We start from the raw sequence: 16120 nt of genomic DNA on the forward strand, positions 1-16120 counted from the left end.
ACTATTCGTAAAGTTTTAAAGGATATTAATGAGCGAGAGTAGAAATTAAGGAATAGTGGTGATGATAAGGATGAGAAATGATAATGGTGATCAGATATTATCAAGAAAATTTCAAACATGACAAGTGATGACGACGTCAGTCTTTAAGGGAAGACGACGTTGTCAGCATGAAACAGTATTCGCTGTTGTCAATTGATGTATTAAGATGCTCTTAGTGCCATGAAAACGTTATCACGCTCTAGGGATGTAAACTGTATCATACCCATATTCTGTAAGTGCAATAAATTGCGCTATTTTACCCAATGAGGTACAGTATCTAACGACGAGTGTCGAAAGTAATCCGGGATTGCTTTGGTTTTGCTATACTTCACTCTCCGATCGGTTCAGTAAACTCCCGCTAGCCTCTAAACCCAATCATAACATAACCAAAGTAAAGCGCGCGCTCTGATTGGTCAATTTAGCGTCCCCCATTTGCCCATGGGTGTACGCTGCTGACGTGAGCAAATGCAAAGACTATTTTTCCGCGCCCGCCTGTTTTTTCTGGTCACGTAAGATTTGTTAAACTAAAGGGAACTCTTTCGCTACAAAGTGTTAATGTTATGTTATAAAACAAATGGTAAACACCACAGCGTACACTATTGAGTTATGGATGCACTTGGGAGGTTTGCTAAGCACTCAAGAAGCTAGAGTCGCTCTCGGCTATCGCCTCGAGCGACTCTTACGCTTCTTTCGTGCTTAGCAACCTCCCGCGTGCATCCATAACTCAATAGTGTACGCTGTGGTGTTTACCATTTGTTAATTATAACATAGCCAAAGTAAAGCGCGCGCTCTGATTGGTCAATTTAGCGTCCCCCATTTGCCCATGGGTGTACGCTGCTGACGTGAGCAAATGCAAAGACTATTTTTCCGCGCGCGCTTGTTTTTTCTGGTCACATAAGATTTGTTAAATAAAAGGGAACTCTATAGTCACAATGTATCAATGTTATGTTATAAAACAAATGGTAAACACCACAGCGTACACTATTGAGTTATGGATGCACTTGAGAGGTTTGCTAAGCACTCAAGAAGCTAGAGTCGCTCTAGGCTATCACCTCGAGCGACTCTTACGCTTCTTTCGTGCTTAGCAACCTCCCGCGTGCATCCATAACTCAATAGTGTACGCTGTGGTGTTTACCATTTGTTAATTGCGACATGATCACACACGTTTTTCCGCGCTTCAAGGAGTTTGTCTGCTTTCACTTTGAGTCCTTACTGGCTATGAGCAATTTCAATCGAATTTCAAAAGTAACCAGGATTGCATTGCCTTTCTTTCACCTCGCCCTGTAATTGGTTTAGAAAACTCACGTCAGCCTCTCAACAAATCAGATGCACAACTAAACTCATCCGGGACTTGATCACTCCTTTTTTCCCGCCTTTGAAGAGTTTGCTTGGAGAGCCAGCCCTATATCTCACAGTTTTTGTTTCTTTTGCTTTTAGACGTAATTGCCCAATATGCCGCCATCCTCTGTATGGTCAGCTCCAGCAGTAACTTCTTTGACTCTAGTGATCCAAGCCATGATGGTGAACTTCAACTAAAATTCTTCACTAGCGAGTGCCAGTTTAAATATTAGCACCAAGAAATGTTTACTAATAACTGATACCAACGAGTTTAAGAAAATGAGTAAAACGCGTTTAAGAAATTATTTTTTACTCAATTTGGAATCAGTGCAAAATTTACACCAAGCTGCAAATGCATCAGAAAGTTAGAGTACATATCGTCAAGATCAGAAAAAAAATTAAAATTGCCTATAACTGATGTCAGGCAAAAAGAGATGAATAGTTGAAACGATCTAAATGCCTCGTTAGAAATATAAGTCAACGTGGTTGGTAACCAAAAAGAAGAAAACAGCTAAAAAAGCGATAAAGATTTCAAATTAATCGGGATAGAGGTCTTTGTTTTACATTAATTTATTACCTAATAAGTATATTTTTATTCTAACTAAATAAGAATCTTGAAGCTGATAAAGATTTCGAGATACGAATGATACCAATCAATAGTAAGTTGACTGTCTCTCGGCACTCGATTTCCGTTTCTCGAAAACTTCGAGGATCTGGGCTCGAGTCGAGTTTTGAGACATCCAAGGTAAACCATACGTAATGACACCGTTGTCAAGATAACTCAATGAAATAACTGGGTAATTTCTTTATAGACTTTTAGATGAACCATATGATAATGGTACATAGCTGGGAAACCGTTACCTTTTCAACTTGAAAATGTATTTCCACGAGCGGCAGTAGCAGTAGTAGTAGAAGTAGGTTGAAACTAAAACCACAGATACAAGTTAACTAAATAAACAAATTGCAAACAGAAAAAAAGAATACAAACGAAGCGAAACAGCAAAAATACTTAGTACATTAATAACGCCATCTACTACATCGCTCGCAGTACCCATGGACAAGATGAAGCGAATCCAGTCTTCTGATTGGCTACCCGAGCGGGCAAGATGGACCCATCTTGCCCGCTCGGGATTACCCGCATTGATCCCGCGCATGAATTAGAACCACGTTCGTAATTCTTGGACAATTTTGACGATGGAAACGCAAAAAGCTGCTAAAAATAGTCAAAACGAAGAAAACAGAAACGACTCTCGTGAGTTTGTTGTGCTACAAACACAGTTGGTTTTCTTTCCTGGCTCTCGAAGAGAAGAGGTCGTTCTTAATTCTTAGTAAAGCGAAATCTTTTTGCAATATAATAAACCCTTTATTAACCAAGCTTGTTCGGTCAAGATGGCTGGATATTAGCCTCGTTCTTTTTTCACATTTTTTATGGACCTCGACTTCGTCTCGGTCCATAAAAATGCAAAAATAAGAACTCGGCCAATATCCAGCTATCTTGACCTCATTCTTGGTGAATAACGCATTTATATAATAAAATAGAAACTGCAATTGGAAAACTCCCAAAACAGAGAACTGCGAAAAGCGCGACTGTGGACACACTGACTTAAAAAAGTGATTATGCGAAGAAACTGGCTTTAAATTCAAGGACTGTCAAATAACGCGCAGTATTAGAAACGGCAAAAATGGTATAAATGACGAAGAAAAAAGCTGAAAACCTTGGGTGGGTTGGGGCTGGTTTAGGTGGGTGAACCTAGTAAGGGACTACGTGTCCTATTGTCCTCTCACCTGTACACTAAATAAATATATCAACAAACAGACAAACAAACTCGCAATGATAAGTAGAAAACCCATCGGAGCAAATTTGGCAAATGTAAAGTTCAGAGCAAATTTTACTCGCACATGCATATTGTCGGAACAAAGTAAAGGGCTTGCCACCGCGGCAGCAGAAATTTCTTAAGTTAAGGTTCTTACGACGTGGCTGAGGGCTTGTCTTTCCTTTAAATTTTATTTTCAAGTGCTTTTTTTTTTATTCATGAGTCGAACAAACAGTATTATATTTCTTTAGATAGTAGTTGCATCTCACAAAATAAATATTGAAAAATACGTTTCTCCTGATCGTTGCTCACCACAGTAGGCTATTTTTTCACTAATTTTTTTAGCTACAGTTCAATGTTACTACAATTCCAAATAAGAGATAAATGCCTAAAAACTGATCGTTTATTATTCTCGGGTTCTTACGAAGTGACCGAGTGCTTGTTTTTTATTTTTAGTGATTTTTTTTACTCACGAACAAACAGTATTATATTTTTTAATTAGTAGTAACATCCTACAAAATAAATATTGAAAAGTACGCTTCTTCTGATTATTGCTCTCACCACAATAGGCTACTTTTTTCACTTAATTTTTTAGCTACAGTTCAATGTTATTACAATTTCAAATAAAAGATAAAATGCCTAAAAACTGATCGTTCATTGTTCTCAGTATTTTGTCATGTCAAAGTGTCCTCAGATCTTAGGTATTCCCCAACATCAGCTTGATGGAAACAAATGATATCTGTAGGATTTGCTCGGCGACAATCTTGTGTTGAACGGGATGTGGCACCAAAACCCTGAAAAACGAAACATTTTTTAGTGTATTTGAATTTTTAGAATCAACTGTCTCACTAAACGCTTTTTACATTTGCTATTGTACTTTTGGGACAAGTGCTGCATCATATGAGTCCTGTAAATCTCATTAAACTCCCACAAGTGATCAATACAGAATTTCTCCTTACAATATCCTCACAATATCAAGCAGACAAGTGACGAGAATGAAAAATATAATCTAGGGATTAGAAGTTGATCCAATAGCAAATTCTCTGAACTGATATTGTACAAATTGTATGACAGACAGTAATGAGAATTACTATCAAGATCTTGAGAGTGACAGGTTTAGAGGATATCAGGATGATTGCTTGCACCCTCACCAAGAGACAAAGAAGTCAAAATCATGACTTTCAGACCCTTGTCATCAAGTAGTCTGATTGTCTGGGGGGGTGACCAATGTTTTGACAACCTGAGTGGAAGTTGTCATCAGAGACAAGGCACACTGACCCTTACAGAGGAAATTTTAGGGTGAAAATGCCCTAAGCCAAAAAAAGGAACTTAGTACAACACTGCCTGCCTTTGTTGTTACAATTCTAAATTCTCTTGCTTTTGTCTTGATGTTTAAATATGTTTGGTGGACCTTTTACAAGTGAAATGAATTACTGTCACACCCGTATTCAGAGCAAAATTAAAGTATTGTATTGTATTGTATGTTTGTGAAAGAAGCAGTGACCCAATGGTCAGTGGACTTGATTTGGGGTCAAGAGGCCTGGGATATGCTCTGGCTGGCCGGGCCACTAGGTGCAAACACAGACTTTACCCTAACAGTTCATGAAAATTCCAATGATCGCCTCTTTCATTTCTTTATGGATTTCCAAACCCTGTCCACCACCCCAGACACCTATCAATGGGTATGGCACTTGCATATTTCTCTTGTTTGCCTCACTAGTTGGCTCAATGGATAGAGCGCTGGACTGTTGTGTGGGAGGTTGAGGGTTCGAGCCCTGGCCAGACCAACACTCAAGGTCTTAAAATAATTGAGAAGAATATGCTACCTTTCTATAACATCAAAAAATGGTTAAATATTCTCGTCTTCTCGGATAGAGACGAATAAATGGAGGTCCCGTCTCCTGCAGGGTTAGGGGTAGGAGACGTTAATTTCCCATGCACAAGATTACTGTGATGGATGAGGACATCCATGGACATCCCCTGGGGTGGGATGGGTGGGTTTGTTGGAGTTTAAACTTTGTAGGGGACCTATGTCCTATTGTTTCTGCTCCAGTACTTTGTACAAATCCTTAAATACTCAAATACCAGTCATTGGCCCTCTCCCAATCTCATTAGTAATTCTCCTTTCTGTCTGCCATACAATTCTTATATAATGTGAGTTTGGTATTGGATCAACTAATAATCCCCTATTTGATGTTTTTCTTTATTCTCATCACTTGACTGCTTGATAACATACTGCTATTGTAAGGAGAAATACTACCTTGGTCAATGATGGGAGTTTAACAGTTGATGGTGCCATTGCTTCTATTATATTTTTAGAGAAATTTGCCCCATTCTGATAAATTTATACAAAACCTCCCTTCAGGGAGTCACTTTTCATAACTTTGTCTCATTTGCTTTACTTCACTCACCAGTGGAAGGTCATTCATAGAGTATACAATAACTCCTTGATACTGTGGTGTATTTTCTGTTATCCTCCCTAGGCCAGACTTCAAAATGTGATTCCCATAAAGAAAAGACTGCTCTCCAGCTGGCTTCACCCAGATTTTGTACTGAAGATGAAGAAGCATATTTACTGCTGCAGCCACTGAATGCACAATTTGAATCCATCACATACAAGAAATCGCCTAAAATTTGAAGACAGTCCCCAGTTGTTTGAAAGCCAATTACCACTGACCTAAGTCAAATTTTACTCCGGGTTTCTTTATTCTTCTGTTCAAAAGGCTTTTTGGAATAATTTTTTCTGTTCTTTTAATTATCCAATAATCAAATTGTTGACAAGAAGAATGGAACTGACTTTCCTTTTCAAGCTTTCAGATCTGACATCAAATTTCATACAAATCCAAGTTATCTTAACTTAGCTTTGAACAACAATCTGGCCCTGCAGGTGTACTTATCTCATGCAGTTAAAGCTTACAACAACAAAGGGAACAGGAATGCAGGATTGACCTACATGGTAGTGCAAGGGAGGAAAAATTGCAGTGGCCACTGAGAGAGCCTTCCAGTGACACATTCCTCTTGCACCTCCCTTCTGATAAGGGAATACTTGAAGACTCTGTTACAGCTGATTATTATTAAACTGGGGCAATAATTACTGACCTTTGCATATGGTGCCATGAAATCAAGCGCTGTAATGTGAAGTCTGAATTTTCTGGTCTTTGTAAACTTCCCAATACATGTTCCAATACTTATCAGGTTCTCTCTGGCTACATTTGTGGCTTTTCTCATGGTTTCTTCACTGAATACGAAAAATCAGTCACAACTATGGGTCACAAATTTGCAAAAATTGGATTTGTTACAGGATTTCGACAGAAGGATCCTTACTTTTTAAATCACCTGAACGGATGCAGTTTTGTCAAAACTAGTCATTTTACGCTGAATCTCTAAGCTTAGCGTATTGCGTATTTCCTACTACCTCATTGTTTACTAACCTGACATAATAAACTCGGTCTTCATGCAATCTAAAACAATAATTACCATCTGGTCTGTCGATAAGGAGTTTTATATTGTCTCCAATACTACAAAATCAAAAAATATACAGATAGTTAACATCGTGATAATAGGACCACTGAAATAAAACCCCTCTTTTCAAACTCTACTTTCTGACGGAATCGCCGCATTGATGACGAAAGTAAGGAGCTGTACTCACTATTTTGCTAGTTTTTCAAACACATTTTGAGTTTCTTCTTCCGTCAAAGGCCTCATTCCAAGCTGTTTATATTTTTTCTCAGACTCACGTGGAAAATCTTGTCTCTTCGTTTCTTCGATCGTTTCTTCGTGAAAGTGGATGACTTGTCAGCGGTATCAACCAAAAGCCAGGTTACATGAAAAGTCCCCATAGCAACGATGTTCAAAGTTCCTCAAATTCCAAAACAAATGACAACGGCTCCACGGTGACTTTTGGAGATTTAGAGAAAATTAAGTAATCGAGACACTTTAAATCAAACTACGCCAGTTTAAAAACATTTGCACATAGTATCATGATTCCTCTAGAAAGTGCAACAGCTATTTTACCCAGGATGCCTACAGGACGGACAATATCAGGCGATTTTCCATTGACAATCATCAAACCTCCCATTGTTGATGTCAGATGCAAAGCAGGTCCATCAGCAATTTCCAGTCCTATTATCCGTCTTTTGCGGAGTAGAAATCAAAGAAAGAATAGTTCAGCAACCTCTGTACGTAGTAACTGCAGTACCGGGAGCGAATGCCAGCAGTTCTTGCGGGAGAGAGGTGATGTTGTTGAAGGGGGAAATGGAGCACTGCAAAATATGCAAATCAATTCTGTGGTCTGCGTTCATAAACAAACTTCTTGCACATTACCTGATAATATTGGCAACTGTCACGCGATTTCTTCCAGTCGAGGACGTTTGATTTCATCTGCTAAAGAACGCAGTACAAGCTTACAGGACGAACCATTTGGTAAGGGAAAAAAAATTTTTGCTGAGGACAGCTTCTTACATATTGTTAACTACTGGTAATGATTGAATATTATCAGACCTTCCACCTTCCCGCCATTCATTGCTTCAAATGTCAGTTATGAGAATTTAGTCCTTATAGGTTTATCAGTGTGTTGATTATCCTTCTCCATTATTGCGCTGATTCTCAGAAATTTGTTCATACTTGAAGTTTATGCAGCTCTGTTAGCTTGCAACAGAGATCTGATTATTAATTCTCTGCTCTGGCTACCTCGCATTTTCTTGTTTAATGAGTTACAAGAATTTGATGTTAGATCAAGTTAACACCTTCCACCTGATAAGTCTGAGTATCCTCTTCACCTGTTTGCTGGATAATTTATGGCTATTTTAGGGAGAAGTTACATAAACATGTTGATCGCTTCTGGGAGTTAAAGGGTTAATTAACAATTATTCCACGAGCGCGCGTTGGATATGAGATGATAGATAGCCAACGAGGCGCGTAGCGCCGAGTTGGCTATAATCATCTCATATCCAACAAGCGCGAGTGGAATAATTGTTTTATTAAAAACGTTAAATTAAATTATTAAATTTTTAGCTCCCTTTTAATTTTAAGCTGACACGTATGCTTGCCATATTTGTAGATTATGGTATATTGGCTGATATACCATAACGGCTAAGCCAATAAAAAGTCTTGAATTGCATTATCCAATGATCTAGTTTTTAATAATTAACAATTATTCCATGAGGGCGCATTGGATATGAGATGATAGATAGCCAAAGAGGCGCATAGCGCCAAGTTGGCTATAATAATCTCATATCCAACAAGCACGAGTGGAATAATTGTTTTATTAAAAAAAACGCCCCCAAGATTTTAGACAAATCTTCTTGACTTTATTTTGTAAGAAGAAACCGGATGTTACAGTGTACAGATATTAGATTATGGTATATTGACTCATATACCATAATGGCTAAGCCAATAAAAAGTCTTGAATTGCATTATCCAATGATCCAGTTTTTAATAATGAATATTATTAAAAGGGAGCTAAAAAATGTAATAAAATTTAATAATTTAATTTAATGTTTTTAATAAAACAATTATTCCACTCGCGCTTGTTGGATATGAGATAATAATAGCCAACTCGGCTCTATGTGCCTCATTGGCTATCTATCATTTCATATCCAATGGACACTCGTGGAATAATTGTTAATTACTGATTTCAGGTGCTGGTAAAATCAATGGGGAAGAAAAACTACAGCCATGTAGAACATCAGTAATAAAAATCAAAGATGATGTAGATAATCCTGAAAAGCAAATAAAAGAGAAGGAAAACTGTCAACAGAAAGAAATTAAAATAAACAGCAATGATCCTGTGGTAGACGAGAAAAAGGAGGAAACATGTGACTCTTCTGTAGTGGAGAACATTAAACACGATGATAATGCTGCTGAAATGGAAATCAAACAGAAAGAGGGGAGTTCTTGTGAAAAGGCAAACAAAAGGGCTAGAAAAAAATGTAGCAAATCAAAATCACCCAGGAAAAGAAGAAACTCATCAAAAACAGCTTCAGGGGGGTCTGGATTATTCACCAGACTTGCCAACCTAAATAAACAAAAGAAGCACCGAGGTATTATTTTGTATATTATTTATAATAATAATAATAATGCTAATAATAATAATAACAATAATTTATAGACTTGTATCGGGCAATTATCAATATGAGAATTTTCAATTGTGTAGTACAGTTAAATGTTAAAAATTCATCTCTCCTAGATAACCTTCATATAGATTGTCTTTTTTTTTAAGAGTTTAGCAGCAATGGCAGTGAGCCATATAGGATTTCAGATGGCTGTCACAGTAAATATTTACAATTTTTTGTGAGGAAATTGTAAGTTTAGCAATGAACCTCAGAGTTACATGTTGTCATCAGCTGCAGGAATAGTAGTTTGTAGACTGGATCTAAATAACGGTGATTTATTCCCTTTTGCAATGAATCATCCTCATCTTGTTTGATTGTTATTATAAAAACGTCTTTCTACATTTAGTTAGCAACTAATTGCATTTTACTTAAAACTTATGATTGACTTTGACAGTGATGTTCTAAATTACAGGTCTTCAATTAAATTCCAGAGAAGAAACAACAAGGACAAATTCACACCAATCAAAACACAACTGCACAAAATACTTAAGCGTACAAAAACTACATGCAGCTTATGCACCAAAGAAAGGCAACAAGAGTAATCCTAATGAGAAGAACACTGGTAACAGAATCCTTTTGCCTAAAGTATCTAATACCAATTTACTCAATATTAAATCAAGTTCAAGTACGCCTTCTCCTGGGAAACAACAACAAGAATTAGAAAATACCTCTTCATTTTCTTCTTTGTCATCACTGTGGAAATTATGGAACTCTGAAGATGAAAGAGTTAAGAAGATATTCTTATCTGAAGCACACTCCAGAATGATTTCAGGAGTACCATGTGCTCCACCTTGTACACCTTCAGCGGGCAAGTATTGAAAAGTGTTTACTGTATTATAAATCTATGAGAAAGTATTCTATCAAAAATGCTGTAATTTGATTGATTATGCTACTGGTTATCTCTCAAATATATATTTCAAGTTTCAATGCTTTCTTCTCAGAAAAAAATAATGTCAACACGTGGCAAGAAAAGTAGCACTGAAGGCACAGTGTATCACTGATTTTTCTACATTTTTTAAAACAATAATTTAATTTGCAAAGTACAATTATTACATGTACACTACTTACAACATACACTACTTACAGAACAAAATTTGTCACTTACAATATGGGTTACTTATACTAGCAATAAAATACTGGATAAATTCTTTGCAGAAAAACTCTACTTACTTGCTGAACATACAATTACTTACAATATGTTGTATAACATACTTCCAGATTATAGTACAACATTCCAGTCACAATGAAATTCTAACTTGTCCAACAATATTTTAAAAAAGATGAAGTTCTTACTGCCTAAAAACAAATTCTTTACTGCTAAATAAAAATAAACTTAATATCCTTTGCAGGAATGAATTGTAGACATAGGTCACCTTATTTAATAATATTTTTTAAATTTTTATTGGGGGTTACGAGATATTGCTTTATATGGACTTTGAGGAGAAAGGAGTACTTCTTATTATAAGTGTTCTGGCCACCAGCACATTATGTGCACCTGACTCCAGCTTCATAGTTAAATCCAAACCAAAGCAAATGAATGATAGTACAAGAACACTAACTAAAAACAAATCTTAATTTTTGCTGTCAATCAATCAGACATTCCATCAGTCAATGTATCAAGTATTTCACCTGATTCAAATGGTTGGTCAGTCAGCCAATCAGTCACTTAGTTAGTTTGTGAATCAATCAGTTAATCCATCAATCTTAATTGGATTAAGGGGAGAAAAACGATTGTGAAGAGTTCAGACATGATACCAAATAATCAAGTGCATATGGCATGGTGCTTACTTTTGAAACTGTTAATTAAAATAATGTAAGTAGCAGTATGTGATGTACTATATTTATTCAGTGAGGCTCCTTAGGTACTAAATAATTTTTGGACCCTGAGAGTGGAAGCTTGAATGTTTAACTCTAGGCACTTATTAAAATTTTACCATTTTCAACAAGTAGTAAGTTTACTTTGCAATAAAACAATTAAAAAACCACAAAGCAAGGAGATGTACCATAGACAGTGAATTTAAAGATTGTACGCAAGTCTGTAAAGAAATAATAATCAATACTTCAAAATTGAGGTTAGGGACTTAATTAATTTAATACTGCCATTGAATCTATTGGCCTATATTGTGTTGTGTTTTAGATGAACTGAAGAAAGTGGAATATATTCCTTCACTGTCAGACGTTAAGGTAATTTTGTAGAACTATATTTCTTTCAATGCAAATAATCTATATTTGTATTGCTAAAAAGGTTGAAATTAGTGATTATGCTGAAAATACTATCAATGATATATAATTGCTGACCTTAAAAGGTTGTCATTTTTGATGTAGATATGGTGAATTGTGAGTATAAGACTCATAGTATGCTGTGTTGCAATCCACATCAAAGTAACTAAGTTGTGAGACAAATGATTTTACTTCATTAGAAATAATATTTATTATTAGGTATGAGTAATCCAGTACTGGAACGCATGATATATTTTGTAGTTTTTTCTTAGATGGTGTTTGAAATAAACACATGTATCTGGTCTTTTTATTATTCCAGAGTCAAAGATTGGTTAAAACAAGACTGATAACAATAGGTAAGCTAACAGCCACTTGAGTGACAGATGAATCACTATATCGAATGAGTTTAAAAGGATGACAAATGTGGTATACATAGTTGTTATTTTTCCCCACACATAAGTTTCCTTGTGATTATATCAGCTACTTTTTGCAAAATTGTGGACAGTTATCATGCAATAACCTCGGTCCACATCAATATTTGTCCCCTTTTATTGGTTGAAAAGAAACCAAACAAGTGGAAAAAAGTCAGCTCCAGAGTTTCACTTCTTCATCTTAAATTTATTACTTCACAAGGAAGAAAAGCAGAGTCACCCTGTAGAGTCCAGTTACAGTGACATGAAAAAGCTGATCTCAAATGCTGCTCCAGAAAAAAACAAAAAAGTCAGTAAGATTTGTTGTCAATGTGCAAAATGAAAATGAATGGGGGGTTATGAAATAACTAAAACCCCATCTAGCTTGATGAATCAAAGAATTGTCCTCAAATTGTCACATTTTAACTCAAAGCTTTGGTTGTCTGCAAAATATTCATTTCTCTGATGATATCTCATTTACAGACATTATCAGACTACAGACCAGCTACCTTTAGAATGGGATTTTTTTTACCAGTAATTAAGAAACCCATTTTTATTGGAGCAAATTATATGAGGCCTAAAATGCCCTTTAAATCTTTAAATCTGACATATGCTCATTTCTCAAATCTGTTTTTATGTGATTGTATTTTTGTTGTTGTTGTTTTAGGAAATAAAATGAGAGCTGAAGAACAAAAAAGGAAAGAGAAGGCAGCAAAAGAAGAGCAGAAAAGAGCATATGGTGCAACTTTACAACTTAAACAAAGGCAGAGAGCTGAGGTACTGCGACAAAATTTCAATCTATACCTAAGCTGTGTATTTTAATATAAAACAATGACGCTATGCATTATAACTGCTGACCTTTCATGGCCAAAAAAGTATCCATAACCTATGTTGTTGTGAAGAACCTCAATTTTAGAATATCATACTTGGAGTGAGGCTTCTACTTAACAAATGGTAAACACCACAGCGTACACTATTGAGTTATGGATGCATGCAGGAGGTTGCTAAGCACAAAAGAAGCGTAAGAGTCATGCGAGAGCACAGCCGAGAGTGACTCTAGCTTCTTGAGTGCTTAGCAAACCTCCCAAGTGCATTCATAACTCAATAGTTTACGCTGTGGTGTTTACCATTTGTTTTATAACATAACATTGATACACTGTAGCTAATGAGTTCCCTTTTATTTAATAAATCTTACGTGACCAGAAAAAACAAGCGCACGCGGAAAAATAGTCTTTGCATTTGCTCGCATCAGCAGCGTACACCCATGGGCAAATGGGGGACACTAAATTGACCAATCAGAGTGAGCACTTTACTTTGGGTCATCCTTGGTGTAAAAACCTGACAAGGTTTACTTTGTTTCATGAGGTATTGTTTTGCTGTATGCTATTGTTTATAATGTTTTGTTGTCTTTGTTTTACGTCACTCATGAGCTTCACAGGTTTTTACACCGAGGATGAGCCTTTACATCGGTTATGTTATAAAAACATTTGAAGAAGTTTCAGAACAAAGGAAGGCTGCTTCAACCTTGATATGAACTATTGAATATATAAATTTAAATGAGATGTGTTGCCTTCCTTTTTTCCACAGATTTATGCCCTAAATAAGGTGATGACTGAACTGGAGAATGAGAACTTCAGAAAGTTCATGGAAGAACATTCAGCGGAGACACTTCCTGTGTAAAGATAATAATTAATATAAACTGCCTCCAATCATTGGCCTTACCCACTACCTGTGTTAACTAGCTGTAGTAGATATTACTTCTCCAAATTCTCGGTCAATATTGTTAATTTTTATAACATGGATGGAAGAAACAGATATGGTTACACAGCAGCAAAGAATCCTTGGTCTCTTCATGTCTTTTTTTTTTAACAGTTTTCACCTCCTTTGTGATTGGTAGTTTAGACTGCAAAGAATTTTCACTTTGCAAAGAAAACAAGTAAATAATAATACTGTCCACTCAGATAAAAGGAATACATATTTTTATTGGTCAATATATATTTTTTTGGAAGACAGATGATATTGATGTGACTGTTTTGAAAGTTTGTCCTTTTCTTGTTATTTAATTAAGATCTTACTATTTACTACACCATAACAATAATTAAAAATGATATTTTTCTAGATAGTTGCAAAAAGTATGCCATTTAAATGTAACTGACTGTAATGATAAGTGTCAATTCCACAATTTTCATGTGAGAACATCTTCTTCCCTCCTTTTTTCATGAAAATGTGGGAAATAATTAAATCTCTGTTTAAAAGAAAGCTTAACTGTGAGCTATGCATGCATAACACCCAAAATGATAACTACATCATTCTGAACAAAAATAACACCATCAAGAAGTCGAATTATTTCATTTTCCTTTTTGTAACTGACATAAACACATTACAAACATGCAATTTTTATTTTTAGGTAAATACTATTTATAGATATTTGTAATTGTTGACAAAGATGAAGCTCAACAGATGCTCTTTTGAGGATTTTTATTTATAGTATCAACATTTGCGGTGTTGTTTAATAGCATTAGTGCTGTTAGTTGTTAGAAAGTCCAAATCCAGGAAAATACACATGTACATGTATCACTCACCTATTGTGCGATGTATATTTGCACCTTCAATTCTCCGGTCATTGTCAGTCAATCTGCTATCAGATTAAAGTGTCTAATAACTGTGACAGGGATATTGTGCATTAGTCAAACATGCATGTGTCTGTACATGTGTTCCTTGCCTGTTATGTTTATTCTTGCATTCTTTAATACAGTGCTGGAAATCATTTCTCACATTTAATTTCAAATTCAACTTTTGATCCCATCCAGTCAAGAAGATAATTGTTGTGATGGTGATAACATCATCAGAGTCAAGTGACTCTCTTGACTCTGATGATGACTTCCGCACAGGTTGTCGAAACGTTAGTCACTACCACCGACAACAGTCCTTCTCAGGACTACACTCACCCGGACGATCAGACTACACCTTCACATGTTACCCCCGGGTTCAAACCATTTACTGCATAACATTTTTTATTACATGACTCGGGCAGTCAGAGGGCCAATAACTAAAATCAACCAATCAAAATGCTCTATTGCCGGTCCACTATTCTCTAAGAATTGGACCGGGCACTGTCCCGAATGGTCCCGAATGATACCGCACTTGTGTCCCTTTGAACTTCAGTCGTATAATAAATCTCTTATTAACCAAGCTTGCTCGGGACTGTACTGGATGAATATCGGCCCTCGGTCTTTTTTGTACAGACCTCGCTGCGCTTGGTCTGTACTGTCAAGACCTCAGGCCAATATTCTCCCTCTACGGCCCTCGCACTTGGTTAATAAGATATATTTCATGTTCCTGAACAGGAAGCTGGTGAACCTACACCATTGTTAGAATCAAATTTTCTTTTCTGTCGTTGGCTGTAGAAACAAAACAGAATAAGAAATATATTTCACATTTTTACAGAATTATCGTTCTAGAAATAGACGACTACTGACAAAACTGGTGGCAATTTATTCCTTTGTTACAAATATTACTGTATTCAATTTTGCTGTATTCAATATTGATTTCACTTTGGACAAAAAACAAATTGAAATCATTATTTAATGATTAAAAACAGATGAATATAGCATTATAACTAAATAGTGTTCTTGGTTTTGAAAATTGGGTCTTCAAAGCCGATTGACCAAATTGATCGATAGAAGCCCCAAGGGATTAATTAATTAATGGATTATGCCCAGACATGTTGGGCAATATGCCTTACAGGCATAAGGAATTGTTTGGAAAGACTTCCGTATAACCCCATACCAATCAAAAACAAAGCCGTAGTCCCAAAGGAAATCTGTTGTTTTGCCTCTGCTTTCCTTTATCCAAGAATTGAATCGTAATCAAGTATGGGGTGATACGGAATTCTTGTCAGTTGTTTTGCATAATTTGATGCATAGGTAAACAATGACATATAATTTTAAACTTATTTCGCCGACGTCAATTCAAGTGGTAATGGCTAGTATGAATACTTAACCTACCTTGCACATTTTGTGCAATAAAGCATCGGCCAATGGTGTCAATACCTGTTGGTATACGCAGACTCCAGAAACTTTTTACTCCAATTTTTATATTCCCGGGTAAATGTGAAAATTTGACTTGAATTTATGAGACACCAACTGATTGGATAAGGTGTAGCTTAGTGGCCTGGCTGACTAAA

At 36.1% G+C, this 16120-nt stretch overlaps 3 protein-coding genes and 1 long non-coding RNA gene across 7 annotated transcripts in view; 2 read left to right on the top strand and 2 right to left on the bottom strand.

Annotated features, from left to right (window-relative positions):
- The window catches only part of LOC111332799 (uncharacterized), a 10260-nt gene extending 6533 nt beyond the window's left edge, over positions 1 to 3727 (top strand). For both annotated transcript variants that reach the window (XM_088729680.1, XM_022938250.2), the window contains exon 7: positions 1477 to 3727. In XM_088729680.1, the coding sequence (XP_088585806.1) occupies positions 1477 to 1528 (52 nt within the window). In that variant the 3' untranslated portion in view covers positions 1529 to 3727. The remainder of the gene's footprint in view (positions 1 to 1476) is intronic.
- Positions 1 to 7039, bottom strand: part of LOC111332793 (60S ribosome subunit biogenesis protein NIP7 homolog) — a 19117-nt gene extending 12078 nt beyond the window's left edge. Inside the window, exons 1-5 of one of the 3 annotated variants that reach the window (XM_022938240.2) lie at positions 6841 to 7039; positions 6623 to 6709; positions 6291 to 6429; positions 5603 to 5743; positions 3364 to 3985 (exon numbers count right to left, since the gene is read on the bottom strand). In XM_022938240.2, the coding sequence (XP_022793975.2) occupies positions 3866 to 3985; positions 5603 to 5743; positions 6291 to 6429; positions 6623 to 6709; positions 6841 to 6896 (543 nt within the window). In that variant the 5' untranslated portion in view covers positions 6897 to 7039 and the 3' untranslated portion in view covers positions 3364 to 3865. Of the gene's footprint in view, positions 1 to 3363; positions 3986 to 5602; positions 5744 to 6290; positions 6430 to 6622; positions 6710 to 6840 lie in introns of those variants that run through there. The other 2 variants (XM_088729688.1, XM_088729689.1) reach the window with 2 other exon arrangements.
- Positions 7039 to 14602, top strand: LOC111332791 (uncharacterized). The gene is made up of 7 exons (XM_022938238.2): positions 7039 to 7613; positions 8831 to 9232; positions 9717 to 10112; positions 11442 to 11488; positions 11844 to 11880; positions 12602 to 12711; positions 13522 to 14602. Exons 1-7 carry the CDS (start codon positions 7172 to 7174, stop codon positions 13612 to 13614), a joined length of 1527 nt encoding a protein of 508 aa, XP_022793973.2. The 5' UTR covers positions 7039 to 7171; the 3' UTR covers positions 13615 to 14602.
- On the bottom strand, positions 13892 to 16088 carry LOC148725026 (uncharacterized). Its single transcript, XR_015990417.1, has 2 exons — positions 15942 to 16088; positions 13892 to 15335 (listed from the first exon to the last, which is right to left on the bottom strand). It is a non-coding gene; the product is annotated as an uncharacterized LOC148725026 (long non-coding RNA).
- Positions 16089 to 16120: the final 32 nt, after the last annotated feature.

The sequence above is a fragment of the Stylophora pistillata genome, chromosome 8 (assembly GCF_964205215.1).
Source record: "Stylophora pistillata chromosome 8, jaStyPist1.2, whole genome shotgun sequence".
In the NCBI taxonomy this organism is placed as follows: domain Eukaryota; kingdom Metazoa; phylum Cnidaria; class Anthozoa; order Scleractinia; family Pocilloporidae; genus Stylophora; species Stylophora pistillata.